The 26,886-nt window shown below is 47.7% G+C and overlaps 3 protein-coding genes and 1 long non-coding RNA gene across 6 annotated transcripts in view; 2 read left to right on the plus strand and 2 right to left on the minus strand.

Moving 5' to 3' along the window:
- Window positions 1–2,746, plus strand: part of USP4 (ubiquitin specific peptidase 4) — a 49,315-nt gene extending 46,569 nt beyond the window's left edge. For both annotated transcript variants that reach the window (XM_045778393.2, XM_045778394.2), the window contains 2 exons: window positions 1,528–1,616; window positions 1,987–2,746. In XM_045778393.2, the coding sequence (XP_045634349.1) occupies window positions 1,528–1,616; window positions 1,987–2,148 (251 nt within the window). In that variant the 3' untranslated portion in view covers window positions 2,149–2,746. The remainder of the gene's footprint in view (window positions 1–1,527; window positions 1,617–1,986) is intronic.
- LOC123779839 (uncharacterized) lies at window positions 427–7,726 on the minus strand. Of its 2 annotated transcripts, none has more exons than XR_006776293.2 (3): window positions 7,487–7,726; window positions 1,652–1,723; window positions 427–703 (listed from the first exon to the last, which is right to left on the minus strand). It is a non-coding gene; the product is annotated as an uncharacterized LOC123779839 (long non-coding RNA). The 2 variants fall into 2 exon arrangements; XR_006776294.2 differs by having other exon boundaries at window positions 427–706.
- Window positions 2,818–6,476, plus strand: C14H3orf62 (chromosome 14 C3orf62 homolog). Its single transcript, XM_045778396.2, has 4 exons — window positions 2,818–2,939; window positions 3,601–4,016; window positions 4,919–5,010; window positions 5,933–6,476. Exons 1-4 carry the CDS (start codon window positions 2,910–2,912, stop codon window positions 6,196–6,198), a joined length of 804 nt encoding a protein of 267 aa, XP_045634352.2. The 5' UTR covers window positions 2,818–2,909; the 3' UTR covers window positions 6,199–6,476.
- A 6,449-nt stretch (window positions 7,727–14,175) lies between the features above and the next one.
- The window catches only part of IHO1 (interactor of HORMAD1 1), a 40,502-nt gene continuing 27,791 nt past the window's right edge, over window positions 14,176–26,886 (minus strand). The window contains exons 6-9 of the mRNA XM_045778820.2: window positions 24,050–24,098; window positions 23,774–23,861; window positions 16,380–16,483; window positions 14,176–16,038 (exon numbers count right to left, since the gene is read on the minus strand). Of these exons, the coding sequence (XP_045634776.1) occupies window positions 14,920–16,038; window positions 16,380–16,483; window positions 23,774–23,861; window positions 24,050–24,098 (1,360 nt within the window). The 3' untranslated portion in view covers window positions 14,176–14,919. The remainder of the gene's footprint in view (window positions 16,039–16,379; window positions 16,484–23,773; window positions 23,862–24,049; window positions 24,099–26,886) is intronic.

Here is a 26,886-nt window from a genome sequence, read left to right on the forward strand (position 1 = left end):
ATCTGCACCCAGCGTGGGGCCCGCACTCATGGCCCCGAGATCAGGAGTTGCGTGCTCCACCGACTGACGGGCCAGGCACCCCTGGTCTTCATGTTCTTGACTCCCATAGCCCCACCTCTGGGAAGCTGGCCTAAGGGAAGTACTTGACACTGGGAAAAAGCTTTATGCCCAAAGATTCACCTATTTGTGATAGTGAAAAATGAGTAGGTGCCTCAGTGACCCAGCAGTGGGCACTGCCGTCCATCTACGTGATGGAAGAGTGCACGGCCCTTGCAGGATAAAATGAATGATAACTTGGGGACATGCCCATGACGTGTTCAAACTTGTGTCATTGCAGAAGCTAGTATCACAATTATGGTAAAGCAAAAAGCAAGGAAACTTCTCTTTGCCCTACCTTATCTTCCAAAATGTCTGGAATGTGTAGGTTTTTGTTTTTGAAATGATTTATTTTTTTATTTGAGAGAGCGAGCGTGTGCGGTGTGGGGGGGCAGAGGGAGAGGGCCAATGGGGGCAGGCCCTCGGCACCTTTTCCTATGTTCTTCACCCCTGCGGTAGGCGCTCCAGTGAGAAGTAAAGGGCTGACGCAAAGTCATGGAGCCGGTGGAGACGAGCAACCAGTTCTCCATTAGAGTCCGTCATTTCGTAGACTCTGGAAGGGACAGGAGTTGCTCATTGCCGCTGCGATTGCTGCTGTAAACACGTCCTGCTGGGGAATAGTATACAGTCAAGACAGGAAGTGTTGGCTGTGGGGAATGCTTGGACCACTGTGAGGAATTGTTACCCAGCCACAGACTTGGACTCACAGTTTCAGAGAAAGATACGTTTAAGGCGTCTTGTCCACATCCCAGTACCGCAAACCCATCGCCCAGCATGTCCCTCACTGGGATTACCCCAGAAGCTCCAGAGGCAGAAAGAAGCAGTAGTAGCCATCTACTGGACCAAGTGGAGTTTAATTTGACCTGTTCTTTTGAGGGCCATTTTCGCTTAAATCTTAAAAGTATCAGCTTCTTTTATGGGTTCCTTAGCTCTGGATTATTGCTTATAGCCATCCTGAAGATTGATATGGGATTTCTCTATTCTTTCGATTCGTTTCCCAAAATTACAGCTTAGAGACTTGGTCCCTTACAGCTCCATTTTTAGCCGCCCCCCCATCTTTTTTTTAAGAGCAGGAGGGAGAGAGATTATGGGAAGGGGAAAGACAATCTTGAGCAGGCTCCACGCCCAGCATGGAACCCGACATGGGACTCAAAATCACAGCCCTGAGATCATGACCTGAGCTGAAATCAAGAGTCGGACACTTAACCAACTGAGCCACCCAGGCGCCCCCATTTTTACCCTTTTTGAGAAAGAACAGATTTAAAAAAAAAAAGGAGTTATCTTTTGGTTGTCACCTGTAAATTACTGTTAATTTCAGGGTCTTTGCTTTATTTTTTTCAGAGTTTTATTGTTGTTTAGTGCAAGCCTGGTAAATTAGCCAGATTAGTTTTCTGGTGAGTGCTAGAGGTGTTTTCTTTGTTGACTTGGCAGACACGGCATATGCGAAGAACAAAGTGAACGGGAAATGGTATTATTTTGATGATAGCAACGTGTCCCTGGCCTCTGAGGATCAGATAGTGGTGAGTAGGCTCTAGTACTTGGTTCCTCCTCTTACCTGACCGGTTAAAGCTGGGAAGCGTCTCCTGTGCTGGTTGGTTATTTGGTCATCCTGATGTGCCAGTGGGAGCTAGATGTGATAGAGAAGAAGAGTTGACTGCCTTTCCTTCCAGGACCCTTCCTAAACGAGAAGCGCCACTCTCTGGGTTCTGTCACAGGCGCCGGCCCTTCCCTGCTCTCTGGGTAGGGTCACCTTTCTGGTGGCCTCTGTGCAATGATGCACAGGGCAAGACGGCAGATCCCTGAGAGTGGGTTTTAAACAGGGAGCAAAGAGCTGGGAGAATGGGTGATAATTCCAACCGCTGAATGAACTTTACCCCTCTTGTGTTTTAGACAAAAGCAGCTTACGTGCTGTTTTACCAGCGTCGAGATGATGAATTTTATAAAATGCCTTCAGTCGTCGGTTTTCCTGGATCCTCTGAGGGAGGGACGAGCCCAGGCAGCTCACAGCAGGGCACGGGGGACGATGAGGCTTGCAGCATGGACACCAACTGATGCCGCCTCCAAGACCCTGCCGCCCCACAGCACCAGTGTAATCCCCCAGGAGAACATCTTTGACACTTTGAAGACTACTAGTGTTCGGTCTAAAACCCAGATAAGGAAATCCCCTTCTTTTATGAGCAGAAGAAAAAAAAGACCCTGTTTGCTCAGAAGGGTTATGTCAAGAGGCTGAATTATTTTTCTTTTTATACAGGTGGTGAGAAATTTCTGTAAGACCTGTGGAGCTGGAAAGTGGGGGGTCGGGAGGAGGGTGCACAGTGGAGTAAGGCCGATGAGTTCCAAAGAATGGAGAGGAACACTGTAATTGAGTATGGTGGCCACGAAGACCTGCGCAGGCTGCCCTGAGTTCCTGGATTTCTTATTCTGGTGCTGGTTCCTGGTCACCCCAGCAGTCTGCCCACAGTAAACCAAGCCTCCAGTTCACTTGATGTTGTCCCCTTCTCCCTCGCTGTGCACTGACATGGGTTTATAATTCCCTCAAAATTAGTCCCTGAAGCCCGTTTCTGTTTCCCTTTGAGCCATCTTGGAATTTCCAGCTTTCTTCCCCCTAATGAAATGAAGATCTTTCGTGTTGGGGTCTCCCGCCCCTCAATCTCGTGTGGAACCTAGCAGCTCTGTTATGTCCCTTACCATCCTTGATGAATTGAGACGGTTGGAGACGGTGTGGCGCTTTTATTAGGTATCACTTAAAAGAAGTCGGTACACAAAACTGGGTACAGTGGCCCATCCCGTTTTCTCTCCACGTTGGTTTGGGAATGGGAGCCTTCTCCTTCTTAACGACTTTGGTAAGAAGTGAGATTATGCGCCCCCCCCCCGCCCCCAGCGGCTTCTGGGCGGTCCCCTCCCCCCCCTCCCCGCCCCTTGCCCCGGCCACCCCCACCCTCCGTCCACTGCATCCGGCCGTTTCCCTCGCTGGTGGGGTGGGGGGGGGCTCGCTTCCGCTCCGGCCTAGTGGGTTTTAAGAACGGGGTGGTTGGTCCGGACATTCTTGTCTGACCTTTAACCTTGGCGGGGGGAGCAGGGAGCGCCATTCTCGGGCGAGCCATCGGCCGGGGCGCGCGCGGCGACCGTTGGCGGGGGTGGCGGTGTGGCCGCGCTGCCGGGTGAGGACGGGGCTGCGGACCTTCCGCCCGAGGGCCGGCTGGGGCTGCAGAGTCGGCCGGGGCGGCAGGGGCGGGCCGGCCCGGAGCTTGGGGAGGCGGGGCCGGGCGTCCCTGGGGCTCCCGCCAGATCGCTGGTTCCTCCGGGAGAACCGCGGGCCACACCCAACACCTGGGGAGGAGGGTGCCCGGAGTGTGGGTTCCTCTGCCCCCTGGCCCGTGGCGTGGATCAAGCTCCAGGAGATGTGTTTTTCGGGGGTGGTTTGCAACTTCGTCTGTAACGTTATTCTCGTGTTGCTCTGTGCATTTCCAATGTGTTACATAATAAAGACGTGGTCGCTTTTAGGGGGAAATGTCTGAAAAACTGAGAAGATGCAGAAAGGAGCTGACCGCAGCCATTGACCGGGCCTTTGAAGGCGTCAGTCATTCCCAGGAGTGCTCCGGCCGGCAGAGGCTGGAGCTGGACGCCGCGCCGCCCTCCTTCCCCCTGCCCGTGCACCGGCTCGTCTGCAGGAGACACCCCCTGGCAGCCTGCTCCTCCGGGGCTCCTTTCATTCCGGCCCCGTGTGCTCCAGAGAGCGAGAGCCCTGCCTTTGCTCCAAACCATGCCCCAGTGAATGCAAAGCCACATGCTTTACGCCTGAAGAGAAAGCCTCTGGCCAGTAAGGAAAACGTACTGATGCACCCCTCCGGGCCGGCGCCCGAAAGACAGTTTTGGAGAGCCCCGGGGGACGGGGAGGACTGGAGAAAAGACAGCCTAAGGTGATTCCAGCCTGACAGTGCAAAAAGTTACAGTCGGGGCTCTCATTTCTGAAAATCTTGAAGTTCCTAAACTGAGTCTGTAGCGGTGCTTCCCCTCTAGGACTCAGACCGTTTCTAGAAACCACTTTGCCCTTCCCACAGGGCTAGCGAACGTTACCTGATTTCTAAGTCACTTTACTTTTTATCCTGCAGAAACAAAAATCCTCATTCCAATGACCATACTAGGGAGAGGCCAGATGAATGGCTGGACCCTACTTCCCGCTTTCATCTTTGCTGCTTCTCCCTTCACCCCCCTTCCCACCCTACCGCGCCCGGCCTCATGAGGTCTTAGACCATCCCTGGGTCAAGATCTCCCCTAGACCGTTTTTTCCCTGATAGCTTTAAAGTTTATTTATTTATGTGATCGCTACACCCAACGTGGGGCTCAAGCTCACCACCCCAAGACCAAGAGTCACACGCTGTTGTGACTGAGCCCACCAGGCACCCCTCTCCCTGGTAGGTTGAAACTGCCTGGTTCTAGGCATCTTGATTTGGAGCAAGGATGACCATAGGGGATGGAACGTCAGGGTCCTGCCATCTTGGCTGCCCTGGAGGCAGAGAAGGAAGAAGCCATTTCGTTGGTTCCATTCTAACAAATGTGAACACGGGTGTCTGTAGGCATGAATGCGCTGTCCTTACTGCTGTCGCTGATGCTCATGAGTCATGAGGGTGATGCTGTTAAGTCAACTTCACTGGCTTAGGTTTCCAGTTGTCCTCTCTGATCACAGCATAGGAGCCGATTTAAAGTTACCAGTATGTTTCTGCTTTTAAGATTAACACTGAGTTCCCTACAGTATTTTCTTGAAAGAGGCTCTAATCCTCCACCTTTTCTTCTTTCCCCCCCCCCCACCTGGGGGTTGCAGGAAAGATATGGAGAAAGATTTGAAGGTTGACTCAAACATGCCACTCAGCAATTCTAGCCAAGAGGTCACAAAAGATCTGCTTGATATGATCGGTGAGTACAAAGCACAGGTCCATCCTCTCCTTGGGAGGATAGGTCCTTCACGCAGACTCCTGAGTCAGCTGGTGCCTTAAAAAAAAAAAAAAATCAACCCAGAAAACAAAATACACTCTTAGTTCTCATCCAGCTACGTGGTGGGTTTGTTCTGGCAGGCTCTATGCGTGGAGCCCTCACGGAGCTGGTAGCCTGAGGAAGTCACACGTGAGTCAGGTCATTCCATACACGGTTACAGTGAATCCCTGGACGTAAGGGACAGGGGTTCCCCAGGACTTGGTGGTTGGGCTTAGTTCTGGAGATAGGACATAGGCAAAGATGGGGTGGGTGGGGTGCAGTCCAGCTTGGGTAGATAATACCAGATGAGAAGGAAAGTTAGAATCGATGCATAGCCTTGGGGGCTGCCTGGAGCTGTCGGCTCTGGAAGAAACTCCAGGTTTGGGGGATGAAAGGGAGGCCTGGTGGGAGGGTTGCTCCCAAGGCCACAGAGCAAGCCGGGTGCCATGCCGCCACGTGAGGGGTTGGAGTCTCCTCCAGGAGCGGCGGGAGGGGAGCTGAAGTCCTCTGCCTCGGCTCGCCATCTTCCACAGTCCTTGCCAGCCCGGGCAGCATTTGAGTCCCCGAAAGACTCCATTTCTTCACCCGATGTCTTGTCATGCCTGCAGGTCAGGGAGTTCCCTGAGGTCCAAGACAAGCCCGTACGTCTCTGTACCCTCCCACTTGCACCTTCCGTGGGTACTGGCGGGTAGTTGGGCTCAACAAAGGCGGAGCCGAAGGGGTGGGCACCAAGACCAGCTTAGAATTCGGCGCTCGGTCTGGTAGCCTGCCTGCCCTGAAGTCCCTGAAGAGTGGCCACCCGTTTGTGCAGTGTGTCCCGAAACCACTCCCTGGAATTGTAATGCTCAATGTTCTCATTTTTAAGACCATACGAGCATCCGAACTATTGAAGAGTTGGCGGGGAAGCTAGAATTTGAGAACGAGCTGAACCGTGTGTGTGGTCGCTGCGGAGATTCGCCCTTCAGGGAGGAAGCCTGGGCCTTGCTGGTGGACGAGAGCCCTCAGAAGGCCCCAGACAGCGACCCCGGCAGCCTCAAGCAGGCTTTCGATGATCACAATATTGTCGAGACTGTGCTGGACTTGGAAGAGGACTACAATTTGATGACCTCTTTTAAATACCAGATCGAGTGAGGACAGTTGACCGGAGCTTTGGTTCTCTCCAGCAGGCGGCTGCCGGAGTGGTCAGTGTCACTGGGGGCCGCCGCCACGTGGCTGGCAGAATCTGAGTCACCACACCCTCTTTCACTTCTACTTGTGTCCCTTTTTGAGCTGAAAGCCCAATTTTTTTATTCTGTTGCTTTGAATTGTTTCTTACTGTTGATTTTTTTCACTTTTCTTGACCTCTCCAGTGTGTTTTTTGATTGCTGTTTAATACACCCCGTACCCAAGGTGGGTGCGGGTGGTGGGCCTCTGCTGTGTCTCCTGGTGTTCTTTTCCATGGGCCCCGGAAGAAGCACTGGGACCACAACCAGGGTGGGCTCGTGCACCCCCGGGACCAGCCCAGGCCAGCACAGCCCGCACAGACTGTGGCCCCAAGCCCTACTACCCTTGCACACCTCGCATACATGGCTGTTTGTTCTCTGCATGGGCTCCATACCCTCCTCGTGTCCAGACCAACGCCTCTCAGCACCCCCAACCCTGACCCTGCTCAGCTTGAAGACTCTGCAGGGGCCTCGTGGTTGTGTTGGAGGGGCTGATCCCCGCCTGACCCGACATTCCCACGAGGCCTCCCCACCACACGCCCCACATCACACACCTGGGCCCCCAGCCAAGGGCAGGGGGAGGAAAAGGTAAACAGAGGTCCTGTCCATCCACCTCCATGACTGAGCCCTCACGCATCCCACGCCAGGCCTGGAGACCCTGGAAGCCACGGGCAGTCCCTGTGGCAATGACCCTGCTGGGGCAAGACGGGCAGGAGGAGAGGAGCCAGGCCCAAAAGCCTAGCAGGGCTGGTTCCAACCACACCTCTTGAAAGAAAGGACAAGGACAGCATCAGAAATTATTTTGACAAATGTTCTTTCAGGAAACATAAGCTATCGGGCAAGATTTGACGCCTCCCAGAAATGGAGTCTCCGAGAAGTGCCTGCTTTCTGGGCTCAGACGGGGAGCATGGGGTGCGGAGGCTGGTTCAGGGCCTACTGGTAAGACCCAAAGCACTGGGAAGGAAGGCCCCAGTGGCCAAGGGGTCCCCTTGCCAGGCCATCTTTTAGGCTACAGACCTGAGCACAGGGCAGGCTGCAAAGCTGGTGACCCAGGCTCTCAGCGGGAGACCGCACACCCACCCCTGATGGGCCTCCCCTGCTGGGACAGCGTTGGCCACTGCCCTGCCTGGGGCAGAGGGGGACAAGATTAACCGGCGGCTCCTCCCCAGCCACCCCACATTCAGTCCCTGCAGGGGGTGGCACCCTCAAGCACTCACCGCCCGTGGAGTTGGGGACCAGTTTCTTCTCCCTTAGCAGGAAGGACAGGAGCAAATGAGAAGAAAGGCTTACAGCATCCTGGGCTGCCCTGCTCGGGTGAAGAACGGCTGTGTGCGTGGAGCGATGTCCGCTGATATCCAGAAAAACCAGGGCTCACAACCGTGCTTTCCAAGTACTAAGTGTTGATGTGGAGTCTCCCGTGGAGAAGGCGGAGCTTAATCCAGCCCCTGTCCTTTCACCCCCGCCTTGAGGCCGGGCTAGCCTTAATGACACACTTCCAAGGAATAGAGCAGGGAAAAAGAAAAACAGATTTTTTTTTTTTTTAAAGATTTTACTTATTTGTCAGAGAGCGAGAGCTTGCACAAGCAGGGGGGGAGGCAGGGAGAGGGAGAAGCAGACTCCCTGCTGAGCAGAGTCTGATGTGGGGCTTGATCCCAGGACTTTGGAATCAGGACCTGAGCCGAAGGCAGACGCTTCACCGACTGAGCCACCCAGGCGCCCTAGAACAGTAGATTTCTATGGAAAAGCTGACAGCACCTAAGCGAGTGATGGAGGGGAACACCACCAGTGATGTTGTGTGCATGCCCCCCCCACCCCCGCCATAGGGAGCGAGGAGAAGAGGGCTCCACCTCTGTCGGGTTCTTACCCAGACCCCATGTCCCCGGTCTAGTCACAAGCTATATGTCAGGCAAACCCAGACTGGGGGACGTCCTGCTGGATGCCTGGCCAGCATTCCAGATCGTCAGGGTCATGAAGAACAAGGACAGACTCAAAACCCGTCACAGACTAGCGAAGACTAAGGAGACACACTGACTAAACCCCCGTGTGGTATTCTGGATTGCATCCTGGAGCAGAAAGAAGACAATGGAAAAACTGGGGAAGTCTAAATAAAGGCTAGAGTTCATGTGTTTTCTTAGCTTTGACAAATATGCCTCAGTTACGTAAGATTAGAGGAAGCTGGGTGAAGGGTAGATACAAACTGTCATTGTAACCTTCCTGTAAATCTAAAGTTATTCCAAAATTTAAAGTGTATTTATTTTTTTAAAAGTGCACTTGAGCTCCAGTTTGTACAGATGTGTGTGTGAGCACAGTACGTACAGGAGATCGTTACAGAGGGACAAGGGGGTTTGTCTTTTTTTCCCTTGTCCCTATTTTCTAATTTATCTGCAGTGGACAGTATGGCTTCTTAAAGCCCTCATCTCCACCAACCAGCCGTGGGTATCCTTCACCAGCTAACTGCCCCGAGCTGACCTTCACAGTCCCCAGAAACCGGGACAGAGGCCAGAGGACCTTGACCCTGAGGATGCTGGGTCCCAGGGACCGGAAGCTCTAGGTCTCCTGGAGCCGCTTCTCAGCATTCCATTGCTGCAAGGGAGGGGGGTGGGCTGGCCCTAACGGGAGAAGACTGAAAAGAAAGGATTCTTTTTTTTTTTTAAGATTTTATTTATTTATTTGACAGAAAGAGCCAGCGAGAGGGGGAACACAAGCAGGGGGAGCAGGAGAGGAAGAAGCAGGCTCCCAGCAGAGGAGCCTAATGTGGGGCTCGATCCCAGAACGCCAGGATCACGTCCTGAGCCGAAGGCAGACGCTTAGTGACGGAGCCACCCAGGCGTCCCTGAAAAGAAAGGATTATTTCTGCCAGTAGAGGAGACTATGGTCCTTGAGAACAAAGGTCAGCATGGGGGAGGGACCCGGCTCTCCCTGGCAGGACAGACAAACATATTGCTGTTTTAGCTAAGCCTTTATGTAAAAATTCAGATTTACCAGAAGGGTAATTCATCCTGGGATCCTTGAATGAGGAGCTTTTCGTCCCTGTAGAAACACAGCTGTCCAGTTACAGCCGGTGAGCCCTGAGCCTCTGGCTGTGCAGTCCCAGATGAACAGGGTAGCCGTATGGTCATTTCCCCGGTGACATGGACTGCCATCTCTGCATCCCCCGCTCGCTGGGGTGCCCCAAGGAGACCTTCCTGCCTTTGTCATCTGCTTTCCTGGGCAGATGTGTGCTCATTTACATACGCGGGGGTGTTCGGGGAGTGGGTCTCCAGGGACTTAGCTAGAAGGGGAACAGGAGTCTAGAACATTTATTTTAATACAACTTCCTCAGGTTTTCAGGGGGCTGGGACCAAAGGCTCCTCGGGGAGACAATGATAGTCATATTTGAGAAACTAAAAATGTTTCACGTCATTTGGTTCTCTCCCCCGCAGCTCGTCTTGGCAAACCAAACAATCACTGAATTGTCTCCGTGGAAACACCAAACTGTGATTTGGATTAGCCACTCAAAATAGAAACAAGGCAACCTCGAGAATAAATAGGGGCTTTGGAACCTGCTAGTCACAAACTGCGAATTCAAGCCACAGCACAAGGCACGTGAGAAGAGGGGCCCATCCAGCCGTGTAAGAGGTCACCAGGTCCCCTGGCTGCGTCCCACCAGTGTCCCTGCCCAAGCCACTAGAAACCAGCTCTATATGCAGACTGGGAAGACTTTGTAAGGTGGGGGCTGGTCCATAGGAGGTCCTAGGACTTGCTGAGGGGCAGACAAGGAAGGCTGAGGAGGAAGGGCTAGGGCAAAGGAGAGAGATGAGCCAATGGTTGAGCGAAGGTCGGCAAGGAGCAGAGAGCCACAGCTGAGGCCTGAGAGCCGAGCAACAATTCTTTCAAAAGGACAATTCGGGGATGGCCATGGGCTGGAAATGTTGACCCTGCCTCAGCCTCGTCCAGATTGCCACGTTCTCCACATTCCTGGGCATGGCTGTCTAGCCACATGGGTCTAGAGTCTGAACTCTTGTCAGGGCAGCTGGGGGCGCTTCTAGTTAGCACGCCTCTGCTACTGTGGGCTCCGGCCAGCGCAACCAGGCCCTGGGGCCTGCCTTCTCCTCTCCGGGTCTCCGGGCTCCTCTCCCCCTGCCTCCTGCTCCCCCTCCCTGGGGGACTAGGGGAGCCACCGCCTGGCCCACCTGTCCTGGCTCCTTGGACCCTCCACTTCTGATCCCAAGGCAAACTGCAAGGGTATCAGGAGACCAGGCAGAAGGGAACAGACAACCTGGAGCATGAGTCCCTCACCTGTGCACCCGGGAATGGGCTGACAGGGCAGCGACACCACCCTCCCACTAGAGGAGTCGCGAGCTGTTAGTGATCAAGGAAATTGAGGAAGAGGATTTGCAAAAGAGGCCTAATTCAGGCCAATCTCCCTCTTCCTCAATGGCCAGGCCAGGGGCCCACTGGGTGCCAGCGTGCCACCTCGGCTAACCGGAGCACATAGCGTTCAGTATGGCAGTGACCAGTGAAGAAGGCACGCAGACAAGGGTGGGCACTGCACCGGATTGTAGAGAATTACTGAAAAGGCTTTCATCCCAAGACTCTCCGAGGCTCTGGCCATTTGCTTTCTCCCTGGAGTATGTGGGAGAATGTTAATATTTTATGTTCCAGCTAAATATTTATAGAGTAGACCAAGTTTTACTTAGGAAATCTACTTGACAATGAATCCCAGCCTTAGTGGGGAAGGACTCTCTGTGCTTGGCCGGCTAGAAGATGACTGATTGGATGAAGAGTTTTGGCCTAAAGCCTGGCAGGAAAAAATTTTCAAACCTGCTCAACCCTTGTAGGAAACAACTATCTTTTTCTGAAGGCAGAAAGGCTGCTTTCTGGGCACTTTGGGTGGAGAGGGGTTGCTGGGGAAGAGCGCATATTGCAGGAGACCCCTCATCGGGAGCCCTCTGGAACCTCTGAGACAAAATGCCAAAAGGGAAGTTGCAAAGGGAACCTAGAGAGACCTGACTTTGGGGCAGGGCTGCAAGGAGCTGTTCAAATGGTAAGCAAGACATCCCTGCTGTCAGCACTTGTCAAGTGTCTGCTCGTGTCAGACATTCTCCTGGATGCTGAGGACACAGCAGGCATGAGGCAGATGCTGCTATTGCTTCTGAGGTTTATTTCCCAACCTGCAAGGCAGGTGAAACGTAAGTATGCACATGGTACGCCATTTCAGATGGAGCGGCAGGGGAGAATTAGAACAGGGTAAGGACATGGGCAAGGAGTAGGGCAAGCTTCTACAGGAGTGGTCACACAAGGCCTCTCTGTAGGTGACATTTTTTTTTTAAAGATTTTATTTATTTGACAGAGGGAGACAGCCAGCGAGAGAGGGAACACAAGCAGGGGGAGTGGGAGAGGAAGAAGCAGGCTCCCAGTGGATGAGCCCGACATGGGGCTCGATCCCAGAACACCAGGATCACACCCTGAGCCAAAGGCAGACGCTTAACAACTGAGCCACCCAGGAGCCCCTATAGGTGACATTTAAATTGATACCTGAATGTCAAGACAATTAGGTGCTGTGGTTGGCTTTATTTCCATCCTCAGATGTAGCTGGGGTCATGAGCAGAGGGAGGCACCCCTAGGGGGCTCTCCGGGTCCTAGGTCCCTAGACCTCCCATGACATCCGCCCCTGTGTAGCCACATCTCTATCAGCATCCAAAGAGCCAAAAACGTTGTGTGCTCTGGGGATGTGCCTGGGCTATGTCACGCTCACCAAATCTGGCAGGAACACAGTAGTTTAAAAAAAAAAAGTCTTAGGAATAAAATAAGAAACAGAATATCCTTTCTTGATGATTACCAGAAACAGGCGGTGTAATTTTAATTAACCCAGGCTTGTTAGGAGATAAATTTACTGCTCATTCTACAAAAACACCCAGCTCATGGAACACTGAGTCACTCTGATCTTTGACTTCATGACACAAAAAGAAATACTTCTGAAGAAAAACAGAATTTTGTAACTCACAACAGAATCAAAGAACAGAGGGTCCTGCTTTGACATTTCAAAATTGGACAGACCCTTCAATGAGAAGGAAGGCCACAGTCATAAATATTATGAGTTAAAATGATTAAACTTTTCTAATTTTTTAAAGATTTTTATTTATTTGAGAGAGAGAGAGAGAGAGAGAGAGAGACAGCAGGGGCAGAGGGAGAGGGAGAAGCAGTCTCCCTGCTGAGCAGAAGGCAGCCGCTTAACCATCTGAGATACCCAGGTGCCCCAAAATGATTGAACTTTTCAACTTAAAGTAATAAAAGATTTCCAGATACAAAACCCTATGGTCTACAAGCCTTATGCTAACCGCTCAACAGCCACCTGTAGTCAGTTTGAGAAGGGCTGGAAGGAACCCATGGCGTGGCTGGGCCCCTTCCTCCCATGCCTTCCTCGCACACGCAGAGCAAACCAGTAGGGAAGGCAGGAGAGGCTGACGGAGGGCAGGGCAAACAGACACCCAGTGAGGCTCACAGGGCGAGAAAAGGCCCGGCAGCTTGAGGCAGAGCCCAAGTCTGCACTCCCTTGGCCTTGGACAGGGCTGCTGCCATTGCCTATGGCTCCCAGCTACAGGCCACAGGACGTTCTTGATCTGGAAACAGGAGTCAGAGCAGCTGCGGCTGGTGCCTGGTATCCCTGCCAAAGGTGACGAAGGCAAATTAAACTCAGACTTTTGTGGGACACACACCCTTGAAAATAAAGAATGTAAAAATAAGAAAAAAATCAAGAACCATTGCTTTCTATAACGGTCCACTCAGAGGCCCTAGTGTCATTTACTACTGCCTTGAAAATGGTCAACGACATGGATGGAACTAGAGGGTATTACGCTGAGCGCAATAAGTCAGAGAAAGACAAATATCATTTCACTCATATGTGGGATTTCAGAAACAAAAGAGATGAACATAGGGGCAGGGAAGGAAAAATAAGATAAAATCAGAGAGGGAGACAAACCATGAGAGACTCTTAACTCTAGGGAACAAACAGGGTTGCTGGAGGTGGGGGAGGCATGGGGTAACTGGGTGATAGGCGTTAAGGACATGTGATGTAATGTGCACTGTTACATACAATTGATGAATCACTGAATTCTACCCTTGCAACTCATAATACACTATGTTAACTACCTTGAATTTAAATAAAGAATAAAAAAAGAAAAAAGAAAATGGGCAGATTCTGGAAGCCAATCCATCCAGTGAGGATTTTTACTTTCAAACAACAAAGGAAGAGGAACCAGTCTGAGTAGGGTGGTGTTTATTCAAAATCATCTTGGGAGAAGCCTACAGATTAAAAAGATGGTATGTATCTTATCCATTTGGTTTTCTTAAGTTGATGGGAGATCACTTCAATAAACTTAGTGAAAAAATATGCTTTTTTTTTTTTTTAAGATTGTATTTATTTATTTGACAGAGAGAGAGACAGCCAGTGAGAGAGGGAACACAGGCAGGGGGAATGGGAGAGGGAGAAGCAGGCTCCCAGCAGAGCAGGGAGGCCAATGTGGGGCTCAATCCCAGGACCCTGGGATCACGCCCTAAGCCAAAGGCAGTTGCTTAACGACTGAGCCACCCAGGTGTCCCCCCAAAAATATGCTTTTAAGTGTTCTGTTTTTTGTGGGTTTTTGAGAGCGAGAGAGAGAGCAAGCAAGTATGAGTGGGGGGAGGTGCAGAGGGAGAAAGAGAATCTTAAGCAGGCTCCACTCTCAGTACAGAGCCACACGTGGGGCTCAATCTCAGAACCCTGAGATCATGACCCGAACCAAAATCAAGAGTCGGACGCTCAACCAACGGGAGCCACCCAGACGCCCCCCCAAAAAATATGCTTTTAAATGTTTTATATGTTTTATTTTTTGTTACAAAAGAAATATATAACAAAAATTCAAAACTTCTGTAAGATATAAACAGAAAGCCAAAGTCTCATATAAGCCCAATGTTCTCCAGAAATATTACTGGACCTTTAGATGCTTTCATTAGCTTGAAACAGGATGGGGAAAAACAGCCAGGAAGAGAAATGGATTGTGTGGCTTGTACACAGCGGCACTCCGGGCATTCGCTGGGTGCACGTCAGCTCTCCTTCATGGCAGCTTCACATTTTCTGTCCCTCTGTGCGCAGGAGGACTGACAGCACGTTCTGCAATACATCTACTGATCAAAAATGCGCGCGCTGACTGTGAAGCTGGATAAAAGTAATAGTGAAAATACTGAGCCTGGATAAGTATTGGTTATATGTAGGAAACACTGTGAAGACCAAAACTGTTGTGTTTGGGAGGCATGTTGCCACAGCAACAGTTCTGCGAGAGCCCTTCTGCCACTCGATAGCCGTCCTTTCACCAAAAACGGCACCTCCTCCTGCTGCCCTACACCCAGGCCGCTGCCCCAGCTCCCCACCACTGTCTTCACACACGTCACTCCAATAGGTAAGGATGCGTGGATCTCTTCTGCCTGCCACGGGCAGCACCTGGTACCCCGCATGCCAGAGCTGCTCCCCCAGCCCCGCACCCATCCTGCACTGACCCCCAGCAGGGCCTCTGAGCCTGAGGGCTCCCATCAGGCTTCAGGGACTTTCTGCTGTTGCCAGCTCCAATGCGCGATCCTTTGTCTTTCCGGCTGAGACCAATCAACTATCAGCTGAAGACATTTTGCGGGCTGGTCAGAAGCCATCGTCACTGCTGTCAAAACCCAGGTCATAGAGCATATTCTTCCCTGGCTCCTTGCACAGAGGGGGTTCTGAACTTCCGAGGTTGAGGTCGCTGAACCAGCTCATCTGGCGGTCCCCCTGGGAACTGGGAGAAAGCAGGCCGTTGTCTTGGGAAGAATACCCACTGAGTTGTAAGATGTTTCCTTGTGCGGCCCTCGTTGCCTTACTGCGCATGACTGTTCCTCCCAGAAGAGGGCTGTCTGGCTTTGTGGGGCTGCTGGGGCCCCACAGGCGCAGGGGCTGAGCAAGGGGTAGGGGGGACCTTTGTGGGCCAGAAACTGGAGGCTGAGGATACTTAGAAATGAAAGCACAAGTTTTGCTAGGGGCTTGTTCTTGCTTCCTGGCTAGCAGCCTGCCTCTGTGGGATTTCCTGGGCTGCTGCTTCCTGCCTTTCCGCCCTCTTTCCCCAGCTCTGCCTTTCTGTGCAGCCACCAACCTTTCTTCACCAGGGGCACATGGAGACACACCTTCGGTTTGACATTTTTGGCAGGTGTTCTTAATGCTGGTTGCACGGTTGTTTAAGTCCAGGGGTATAAGCCTTGAGGTTCCTTGAGAAACCTGGTCCCTACCACCAGGAACTTCAGGGCCTGGGAAGCCGGAGCCATGGTTCTCAGAGCTGGTTTTAGTAAGGGTCTGCACGACCCTGTCCTTGACTTGCCGGTTTCTTTTGCTGGTTCCAGCTGCCATCAGCACAGCCTCTTCTGGGAGAGCATCACTTTCCTCTCCCTTCCTGCAGACACCAAACTCTCCAGGCTGCAGGGAGCCCATACTCCCATCCCACACCGCAGGGCGGGCCGGGGCCTGCCACAGAACCGGTTCCTCCGGAGCAGCTCTGTCCTGCCTGGTGAAATGGAGGCTCTGGGCCAGAGCTGGTGAGGTCTGGGAAGTGCTGTCTTTCACGTGCCTGGGTACCCCAGGGACTGAAATCAATCTCTTCAGCTCTGCTAGGACGCTGGCCACATTCAGCTGGCCTAGCTGCTCACACAGCTGCTGGAAGTCCTTGCTCTGCTGGGCAACTAAAACTTCAAGTTGCTTCAGGTCGGATTTCATTTCTATAAATTCTGCTCGTCTCTAGGGAAAGACAGTGAGGAAAGAGTCATGGACACTGCAGCTCAGAATGTACAATGACATGTGCAAACCAACCAAAGGATGTGCCAGCAGAACCAAAGCTTGTCCCTTGCTGGGTGCTTTACAGAGGAAGCATGGCAACGTTCTGGAGCAGGGCCCCTTGGGTCCATATCATGCCAGAGAACCTTGGAGGAGGAAGTTGGCCCTACCCTGGTCCATCACCAAGGTACCTATCTGGCTTCTGGTCTTGGATGAAACAAATTGCAACTTTAAAGGTGTCTCTCTGGGTCTTAGTGACAAAGCTAAAAACATACTTGAGGAAAGAGGTTGGGATCCGCACTTACAGCTTCAAATCTCTTCTGTATCTCAGAGATGACCTGCTCCATGTTGCCTTTGTTGTGAACTGATTCCAACACCAGATCACTCTGGGCCCGCATAGCCTCTTGCACTAAATACAGGAAAACGACAATCACTTCATGAAGACTACGGCAATGCCCACCCTGCCCAGACCACAATGGTGATAAAGGGGGGAGGTGGAGTCTGGCTTGGGCCACATGAGCCTGGTCTGCTAGGAAAGACAGGATAACAACCAGATCAGCCTTGGTGAGGACAGGAAGCCAGAGTAGGGTGGTTCTTCCACTGTCTCTTCTTCCCTCCCTCCCTGAGAACATTCTGGCCAAGGCAGACTTAATCTCAGCAACACCTGGGGACTCTGAAACCTGCTGCCCAGACGATGGCACTAACCTCCTCCTTGGCCTACCTTTTTGGTCCTGTCATCAGAGTGATCTCTTCAGAATGTAGATATGTTCATGCCTCCTCTGAAACCTGCACTGAAACTTCCAGTAGCACCTCAGTGGCCACTGGATAAAGTCCGAATCTTTATTTATTTTATTTTTTAAGATTGTATTTTTTCATTTGAGACAGAGAGAGCACAAACAGGGAGAGAGGCAGAGGGAGAAACAGACTCCCCGCCAAGCCGGGAGCCTGATGCGGGCCTCAATCCCAGGACCCAGAGATCATGACCTGAGCTGAAGCAGATGCCCAACCATCTGAGCCACCCAGGCGCCCCGAAGTCCCAAACTTTGAATTGGCCATGAAGACCCAGGCTCACTTCCCCTTACCCTCTCTGTCCATCTCCACATCTCTGAGGTCTATTTCCTGTGTAATCTCTCTCTCACCATTGGCCTTGTCCGTGCCGTTCCCTTGGCTTGGAGTACTTACGTTCTATCCCTTATCAGCTCTACCCATTCCCCTCACTCACCACCTCAGTGCAGCTAATTCCTTTTTTTTTTTTTAAGATTTTATTTATTTATTTGAGAGAGAGAGAACACGAGTAGGGGGAGGGGCAGAAGGAGAAGCAGACTCCGAGATGAGCAGGGAGCCTGACACAGGGTTCAATCCTGGGACTCTGGAATCATGACCTGAGCCGAAGGGACATGCTTAACCGACTGAGCCACCCAGGTGCCCCTCAGTGCAACTAATTCCTATTCTTCCCTCTGCTCTCAGCAGTCACCTCCTTGGAAAACAGCATGTTCTGGCTGGCTTGGGGGCTCCTTTTCTCTGCTGTTGGCACCATGTGTGTGCTCTACCATCACTTATCACCCATCACCCATCACTTATTTATCCCCTATTTACACTTGGTCTGTAATGAACTTGGTGACCTGAGTGCTAACCACTCAGGACTGATACCGATTCTTCTCTTTGGCATAGGGAGATTTTACACACACACACACACACACACACACACACACACACACACTTAACACATTGTGTTGCAGTCAATTATTGCCACCCTCTTGCTAAATGGGAGGTCATGTGAAGACACTCTTACATTTATTCAACAGTATTTGATGAATATCTACTATATGCTATAAACTATTATAATTTCATATACATATTAAATACATAAAAATATAATTTACAAATAATCAGGAATAATACACCAGATACTCCTTTTATCTTCTCCTACCTATCTAAAGGGTGTTTCAAGATTCTTGACAAATTTTTTTTTAATTTTAGATGGGTAACAAACAACTTGGCAACATGAGAGTGCTTAATTCTTCACAGTAAATGGAAGGAAAATCAGAGTGACATCTGGTGATTGAAAAGACAGGATAACAAACTCAAATTTATGGGATGCTTGGGTGGCTCAGTTGCTTAAGTGTCTGCCTTTTGCTCAGGTCATGATCCCGGGGTCCTGGGATCAAATCCCACATCAGGTTCCTTGCTTAGCGGGGAGCCTTCTTCTCCCTCTGCCTGCTGCTCCCCCTGCTTGTGCTCTCTCTCTGACAAATAAAATCTTAGGGGAAAAAAAAAAACCCACAAAAAAACATATTTGAAAACTTGCCTCAATCTGATAGGGCTTTGGTTAGTTCCCCGTGTTCTAACTATTCTGTCTCTTTTATCTTCTCTTATCAGCCCAAGGGCAGGAATTTAACACACGCTATCTAATAAAGCTTAAGTGATTTACTTCAGAGTTTCTCTTTAAAATAAAACATAATCCCCTTCCTAAAATGAGTCTTACACTTCATATTTCTTATATTAACATAAATTCTAGATAGATTAACAATTTTAGTATAATTAAGTAAATCATAAAGTACAAGAAGGAAACATGGGGGAAATTGTAACTTTGTAGGGGAAGGCCTTTCTAAGCAAGACATAAAACCCAGAAGCCATTAAAAAAAAAAAAAGGTGAGTTGTGTATTCTTAAGTTTATTCTTAAGTTGTTTATCTTCTGTGTTACATTTATAAATGGCATCTTTTTTCCCATTACATTTTTTGTTAATTTCTGCTACCTTACTAAATTATCTTATGGTTTGTGGCACTTTCCCAGTGTGTTCTCAGACTATCAAGGGAAAACATGAGACTCAAAAAAATGTCTATAAGGGATTGTACCCAGATAACATAAAGAATCAAGCAGCAAAATGGCATCAAACATCTCAATAGCCAGACTAAAACTAGAAGACAATGGAACTATGCTTTAGAAATTCTGAGGACAAAGCACTTCCCCCTAGGATTCTAGACCCATGTGGAGATAGAGGACATTTTCAAACATGTAATGTATAAAAAAGTTCCCCTCCCATATACTCTTTCTCAGAAAGCTACTGGAAGGTGTGTATCACCAAACACAAGTGTAAACCAAAGTCCAGGAAACAAAGGGATCCAAGCTTGGGGATGAGAAAAAGAGGATCCTTAGAATGACAGTGAAGAGAAGTCCTAAGATTGGGACCTCAGGAGTAATCTGCCCAGTTTGGAGCTGGAAGACTGAGCTCCAGGCAGGGCATCTCTAATGAGAAAATGAAACAGAAAGAATTCTTGATGTGTTTGAATGTATTATTTAGAGATTTACAGTTTTATATGAAAATTATTATCAGATACTGTGCTAGGAATATGGAAACAATCTTGAACAAAACTGTCTACTTACGTACATGAATTTTTGCGGTTTTTTATTTTGAAAAAATAAAAAAAGTAAATAGGCATGTACAGATATAAATGAAAGCTGTAATAAATGCTATGATAGGGATTATAATAAAAATAACAGAGTGGGGAACACCTATTTCAGATAAGGCCATCAGAGATGGAGACATTTATGGTGAAACCAGAAGGATTAAAAGGAGCTAGCCCTGCAAAGATTAGGAGAAGGTTATTCAGATACAGAAACCAGCAAATGCAAACTGAAAGAGCCTGTTATGACTAGAAATAGACAAGCCAGTGTAGTCTTGCAAAATAGCAGTAAGAAATGATAAATTTTATGTTATGTGTATTTTACCAAAGTAAAAAAAGATTTTTTTTAGAAAGCAAATTTTCTATTACTCAATACAAAGTTAAATTCCATATGTCAACCAATTAGAAAAAGGCTGTTTACTTATGTTTCAAGTACTAGATTCCTATTCCTAAACCCAATTTGTCAAATATTTTTCCAGACATCCTTGTAGATATTTGTAGTAGAAAGCAAATGTAATTATCCTATCCTAGATGAATTCCTAAATAGCGATGTTTCTTAGCAACACTGAACATTACCAACCACAAAAGCAGAGAATGGGGAGGCAAGCAAAGTGTTTAATTCAGTCCTCAGAAAGCATCTATCTGTGGTCCCACATATTCTTTCCTTGTCCCCTGGGAAACGTATATTTGGGATCTTCTCTTTCACAGGAGCTTTTGTATCGAGCTCATTACTTCCAAAGTCTATCCCTTTCTTTTCCTTTTAAAAAGTTCATTTAAGAAAATAACTCAAACCTGTAACAGTATAAAAAAGCATGCAATGAAAAATTGACCGATTCTCTCCCCTGCAGACCTTGGTTCCACTTCCTGGAATTTAACATTATGAGCAGTTTCTGGAATTTTGCATTGATACATTGATACATGTGAATATCCATGTATAGATTATAGATCGTGTGTGTGTATGTACGTGTATGGGTGTTCTCTAGATGGGGACTCATTTCATTTCTGCTTTGGTCATAAACATCAGGTATTTTTAGCTTTTTTGTAAAAATGCCATTTAAAATCCATTTCCATATTCTAGACAGTATCTCTATTTTCTTTGAAGATGAATTTTTTATTCATTTCTATTTTAGCAATTTGATATGGGCTCTACTGACATGAGATCAGATTCTGATCCTTTTCCACCGATGGCCAGTGGTTTTCCTTTTATGTACTGTGTAGTTTTGCTCTCCCTGCCATGCTGATGACAGCCTGAGGAAAGGTCTGGGAGCCTCCATGTATAAGAAGAGATTGCTCAGTCTCCCATTTTATTTGGGATACCCTTCCCAATTTTCACTAACTGGTCACACTCCTTCACCAGATGTGTTCTGGAGTAAATTATGTGCACACAAGCAGCACGCTGCTCTTGTTATTTAACGATGAATACATATTTCCATTTCAACATGGTTCATAAAGATAGACCTCGGGGTGCCTGGGTGGCTCAGTCATTAAGCGTCTGGCTTCGGCTCAGGTCCTGATCCCAGGGTCCTGGGATCGAGCCCCGCATTGGGCCCCCTGCTCCATTGGGAGCCTGCTTCTCCCACTCCCCCTGCTTGTGTTCCCTCTCTCGCTGGCTGTCTCTTTCTCTGTCAAATAAATAAAATCTTTTTAAAAAATTAAAAAAAAATAAAGATAGACCTCATTCTTCTTAATGATTATATGTGCCTTGCTTTGAAAGGCATTTCTCCACTCCAAAATTATAAAAATGTTGCCCATTTTTCTTACAGTTTTTACGATTTAATCATTACACTTACTGTATTGATTTATATGGAATTTATTTTTATGTATAGAGTTCTCTGTTTTCTAAAGAAGACATTTTTCTGATATTCTTTCTTCTTCCTTCCTTTCTTTATATTTTTTTAAACATTTTATTTTTTTATTTGAGAGAGAGACAGTGAGAGAGAGAGCACAAGCAGGGTGAGGGGCTGAGAGAGAAGCAGACTCCCCGCTGAGCAGCGAGCCCAATACGGAGACTCGATCCCATGATTCCGGCATCATGACCTGAGCGAAAGGCAGATGCTTCACTGACTGAGCCACCCAGGCGCCCCATCTTTTTTTATTTTTTTAAGTAGGTTCCATGCCCAGCATGGAGCCCAACGCAGGGCTTGAACTCACAACCTTGAGATTAAGAGTTGGATGCTTAACATCCTGAGCCACCCAGGCACCCCCATTTTCTGATTTTCAATAGAAGCCCCTCCTTTTTATTTTCCTAATGATCATATTTTTCGGTAGAACTGATACCTATTAGGTGGTACTGCTCTTTACTAATTAGCCCACCTAAACCTAAAGTAGATGTGGACAGCCTTGGTAATTCATTCTATCACTCTGGTCCTCAGTCCTCAGCTGAAGAACAAGAGGCGTTAGATTAGATGGCTTGGAGTGATTCCTCTGGTCGAACAGGCAGACCGTGACTGGGGAAAGATTTCATGACCTCACTCTGTGAAGGTGCCCATTACATAACAACACAAGAGAGCACTTTTACACAGTACCTTTCCCTTTTCCTTAAGAGCCACAGTGAGTGCATACCGAAGGCTGCCGAGTGTACTGACTGGCAAATTCAGGGCTTCGGGCCAGCTAGACTGGGCCACACCATATGATGATATGTCTGGTTCCTTTTTCAATGACTAACTTCCTGATCCTGATCACTACCTACCAAGAAAAGGAATGACTCTGAAAAGGCCACTTGTGCCGTTTTCAAGAATGATCTGGCTTTCTAGGAGCGCCTGGGTAGCTCAGTCGATAAGCATCCGACTCTTGATTTCAGCTCAGGTCATGATTTCAGAGTCTTGGGATCAAGGCCTGCTTGAATTCAACTAAGCCTCCATGCTGAGTGTGTAGTCTACTGGGGATTCTCTAGCGCTTTCTCTCTGCCCCTCCCTCCGCTCAAGCTCTCTAAATACATACATACATACATACATACATGCATAAAATCTTTTTAAAAAGGAGAATGATCTGGCTTTGTAATTATTATGATGTCACAGTGTCTGTTACTGTTTGCCCTATCAATGTGGCTCCTTCTCCTGAGTCTTATTCTCTAAGAAGGAACCATCAGGGTGAAGGATCAGGATCCTTATGCCTACTATAGGCCAGAACCAGTTCTAGTCCTCGCTCTGCCTTGACCTTGTATTGGGAGCTTGGGCACTTCCATTCCCTAGTCTGGGCTAAGAATGCCACACCTTTGCTGCATGCAATCTTCCTTTTTGTACTTCACCTAGTTTTAACGTAGAAAGCAAAAGGAGTGCTTTCCTTGGGCACTTACAAATGAGTTATTCTATCATCTTATACAAAGGAAGCATTCCTGATTTGCTTGTGCTCTGTCTTGTTACTTCTTATGAGGGCAACAGTCCCAGGCTTCCAGAACTGCTTTCCAAACAGATGCACAGTTGCCCTGTGTGTGGGATACCCAGGTTGGAAGCCAGCAGACAGTACAGTGCTTTTTTGCAGACAGATGGAGATTAATTTCTAAGCCACACAAAGACATTAATTTTTGTAAATCATGAGCAATCCATTCCAAAGCATTTAAATAAGTTGACTTCAATTTGTTTAAAATAAAAAAATAAACACAGAGACAAATGCAAACAAGTGCAGATGCAGTCATCATCTTGCTGTTTAGTTGAGAAGCTGTTGGCTCTACAGGGGTGTCTGCCTAAGGAGAGCAATGGTATGGCTCTCTCTTCTGTTCAGTAAGAGCCAGGACCATGGTTTTACCTAAACATAAATCACTAATTTGTAGAGCAGGAGACTTTACAGATCACTAACTATAACTGAAATGGAGAAAGATGCTGTGATTCACTACAAAACAGCTCTCGTTGAAACCAAGGCAGCAAGAAGATTAGGTGACTGGAGTATTTCTAACTCCTAAGGGAGCAGTCTTCATTTCTAAGTCCTGAGGGAACAATGTCTTTACAGACAGCACAGCCAACAACTCATCAGGGACTCAGGGAGGCTGCCGATTCACTTCGGGCAGTGAGCTGAGAATCTGGCAGAGCTGCGTCTCCCGAGCGGCAGGACTAGTGGGTGGAGGGTTAGTGCTTCACAGAGGGCGTCTAGGGACCAGGAACACTCCCAGCACCTAGGTGGGTCCCACTACCCAGTCCAGCGTGCTCCGCAGCTCTTCAGGGCTAAGCTGCGTGTACCCATCCTCTCCTCTGAAACACTATGGAACCTCATCCCTGACAGAAACGTGGCTAGGGTCAGAAAGTTCAGTTCACTGTTCACTAGTGCCCTCTGCTGATAACCTCAAATACAAGATACTCACATGTCTTGGCCACAGTCTCCAAACAATCCAAAATAGACTGGCTTCTTGAGCTGAGATGTTCCTCAGACTTCTCCACAGATGTCTGCAACTAAGCAACCCCAAATTAAGAATGAATTCACAGACCATTGCCTTATTTTCCAAACTTGGAGTATTGTCATTTAATGATAAAAAAAGGTAGTTAAAATACTGCTATGCTATATGAATTAAGGCCAATGTAATTAGTAAACTTCTTAAAATGTAAAATGTTCTAATTCCTTGACATGTAGCTATACTTACCCTGTGAATGCTTTCTCTGATATGGGAAATGAAGTTGTATAGAGTCTCACTAGAATAAGCGAGAAAAAAGAAAATAAATCTTTGTGAAATACTGAAAAAGTATGTAACAGAATTGATGCCATGAACATGGCAGGCCTCCTCCTGGTATAGCATCAACACAGTGCTTGATTAGCGTTGGATCAGCCCTGAAGAATTTTAGTGTCCAGCTACCAAAAAACGAGAACATTGACTTTTTGTGACCATTGCCAAGGCAAACCACTTTTTTCTTTTTAAAATGTACTCTATGTGTATCTTAAATAAGATAAATATTAGCAACTCAAGTGGTTACTACAGTAAAACAGACCAACTTTCATATTCCTAGGAGCAACGGCTTCAGAAAATAGTGACTTCCTTCAGGTAGTCCAAAATTCCTGGAAACATCTTAGCCTAACGATTACTTCTTTGACTGTAAGAATGGGTAGAGATGATTCTGGGAGTAATATTAATTTCTTTTTTTAAAAGATTTTATTTTATTTTGAGAGAGTGAGCAGGGGAAGGGACAGAGGGAGAAGGAGACAGAATCTCCAGCAGACGTCCCGCTGAGCAAGGAGCCTGACTCCAGCTTCATCTCACGACCCTGAGATTATGACCTGAGAAGAAATTAAAGGGCCCCTGGGTGGCTCAGTCATTAAGCGTCTGCCTTCGGCTCAGGGAGTGATCCCAGGGTCCTGGGATTGAGCCCCACGTCGGGCTCCCTGCTCAGTGGGAAGCCTGCTTCTTCCTCCCCCACTCTCCCTGCTTGTGTTCCCTCGCTTGCTGTCTCTCTCTGTCAAACAAATAAAAATCTTAGAAGAAGAAGAAGAAGAAAGAAGAAGAAGAAGAAGAAAGAAGAAGAAGAAGAAGAAGAAGAAGAAGAAGAAGAAGAAGAAGAAGAAGAAGAAGAAGAAGAAATAATCAAGAATCAGAGGCTTAACCGACTGAGCCACCCAGGTGCCCCTCTTTTTTTTTTTTTCAAATATTTTATTTATTTGCTTGTTTGTTTATTTGAAGTGGGGGGAGAAGCAGAGGGAGAGGGAGAAAGAATCCGAAGCAGACTCTGTGCTAAGTGCAGAGCCCACCCTGGGGCTCAATTAAACAACTGGGAGATCAAAACCCGAACAAAAACCAAGAGTCAAACACTTAACCAGCTGAGCCACCCAGGTGCCCCAGCAATATTAATTTTTAATGAAAAAGAAACTATAACAATTATTCCTCAAATATTCCACTTTTGAAAAGATTCAGACATGGATTGTCATTAAAAATTTTTTATAGGTTTTGTTTCTTCAATCTACACAATATAAGTGCAAATATCAGGTTTTGAACCCTAATAGGACTACTCTTCATACCAAGTCTTTTGGATGCTCCGCCAGACTGACTTTAAAAGGAGAATTTTGGGGCGGTTCAATGGCTCAGTCAGTTAAACGGCCAGTTCTTGGTTTCGGCTTAGGTTGTGATCTTTGGGTCGGGCCTCGAGCTCAGTGGGGAGTCTGCTTGAGAGTCTCTACCTCTGCCACTTCTCCTGCTCATGTGCTCTCTCTCTTTCTAAATGAATAAATAAAACATTTTAAATAAATAAATAAATAAATAAATAAATAAATAAATAAATAAATGGAGAATTTTATAGGACCACTAGGGGTCTACAAATCTTACTTATTATGAAAGAGATTGGGATGGACATTACCTGAAAAATTTCAGTGTCCAGCTACAAAAAATGAGAACATAGACTTTTTGTGACCATTGCCAGGCAAACCAGGCAAACAATAAAAATATTAAAAATAAAATAGTTAATGAATTAGGGGCACCTGGATGTCTCTGTCGGTTGGGCATCTGACTCTTGATTTCAGCTCAGGCCACGATCTCAGGGTCATGGGATTGACTCTGTGCTGGGCTCTGGGCTCAGCGGGGAGTCTGCTGCTCTCCCTCTCTGCCCCTCCCTCCTGCTCACGCATGCACACTTGAGCTCTCTCGCTCTCTCTCTCAAATAAATAAATCTTTAAAAAAGTTAATGACTTAAGGATATTAAGAACAGAATGCTATTAAATTATAAAACCAGAGAATAAGAAAAGGATCTAGAAATTAAAAATAGCAGAAGCAAGTAGAATAGTTAGAATATAAAGTTAAGGAAATAGGATAGAAAATAGAACAAAAGACAAAAGAGATGGAAAATAGATCAATAGAAAAAAAAAAAGAGGATAAATGCAGGAGATCCAACACACACCCAAAACTAGAAAGAAGAAAGGAAGAAAGAAAAGTAAAGAAGAAAGAAAAATTAAAATATAGAGATTTTCAAAGATAACAAAAGAAAAATTCCCAGAACCAAAAAACACAAGTTTATAGGTCAAAAGGAACACCTCAATGCCCAAAGATTATGACATGCTACATGAAGGCACATTACTGTAAAATTTCAAAAGTCTATGGATAATGAGAAGGCCTTAAAAACTTCCAGAAAGAAAAAAGCAAGTGATGTACACAAGATCAGGAACTAGAGTGGCAACAGACCTCTTAAAAGCAACATACAAAGTGATACGGCAATGACAACAATGCTTTAGAAATTTTGGGGGAAAATAATTTCCAATCTAGAATTCTATATCCAGCCTAATTTGCAATCTACTGTGAGGGGAAAATAAAGAATTTTAGGTGCCATGCACCCATTGTCAGGAAGTTTCTGGAATATATGCTCCACCTAAACCAAGGAGTAAACTAAGAACAAAAAGGAGATAAGATCAAAGTAACAGAGAACTCAACACAGGAGAGAGGAGGTAGGAATGCCTAGGATGACAGTGAAGGGAGAACTCAGGATGACAGCTGCGCTGCAGAGC

The sequence above is a fragment of the Ursus americanus genome, chromosome 14 (genome assembly GCF_024610735.1).
Source record: "Ursus americanus isolate L20-20 chromosome 14, mUrsAme1.1.p, whole genome shotgun sequence".
Classification (NCBI taxonomy): domain Eukaryota; kingdom Metazoa; phylum Chordata; class Mammalia; order Carnivora; family Ursidae; genus Ursus; species Ursus americanus.

Bases quoted from the DNA above. Each gene is read 5' to 3' on its own strand.
- C14H3orf62 (XM_045778396.2), top strand. From the start codon at position 2,910: ATGGGAGCCTTCTCCTTCTTAACGACTTTG. The intron at 4,017-4,918 runs GTGATTCCAGCC...TGGGGGTTGCAG, and splicing joins TGGAGAAAAGACAGCCTAAG to GAAAGATATGGAGAAAGATT. The intron at 5,011-5,932 runs GTGAGTACAAAG...CTCATTTTTAAG, and splicing joins AGATCTGCTTGATATGATCG to ACCATACGAGCATCCGAACT.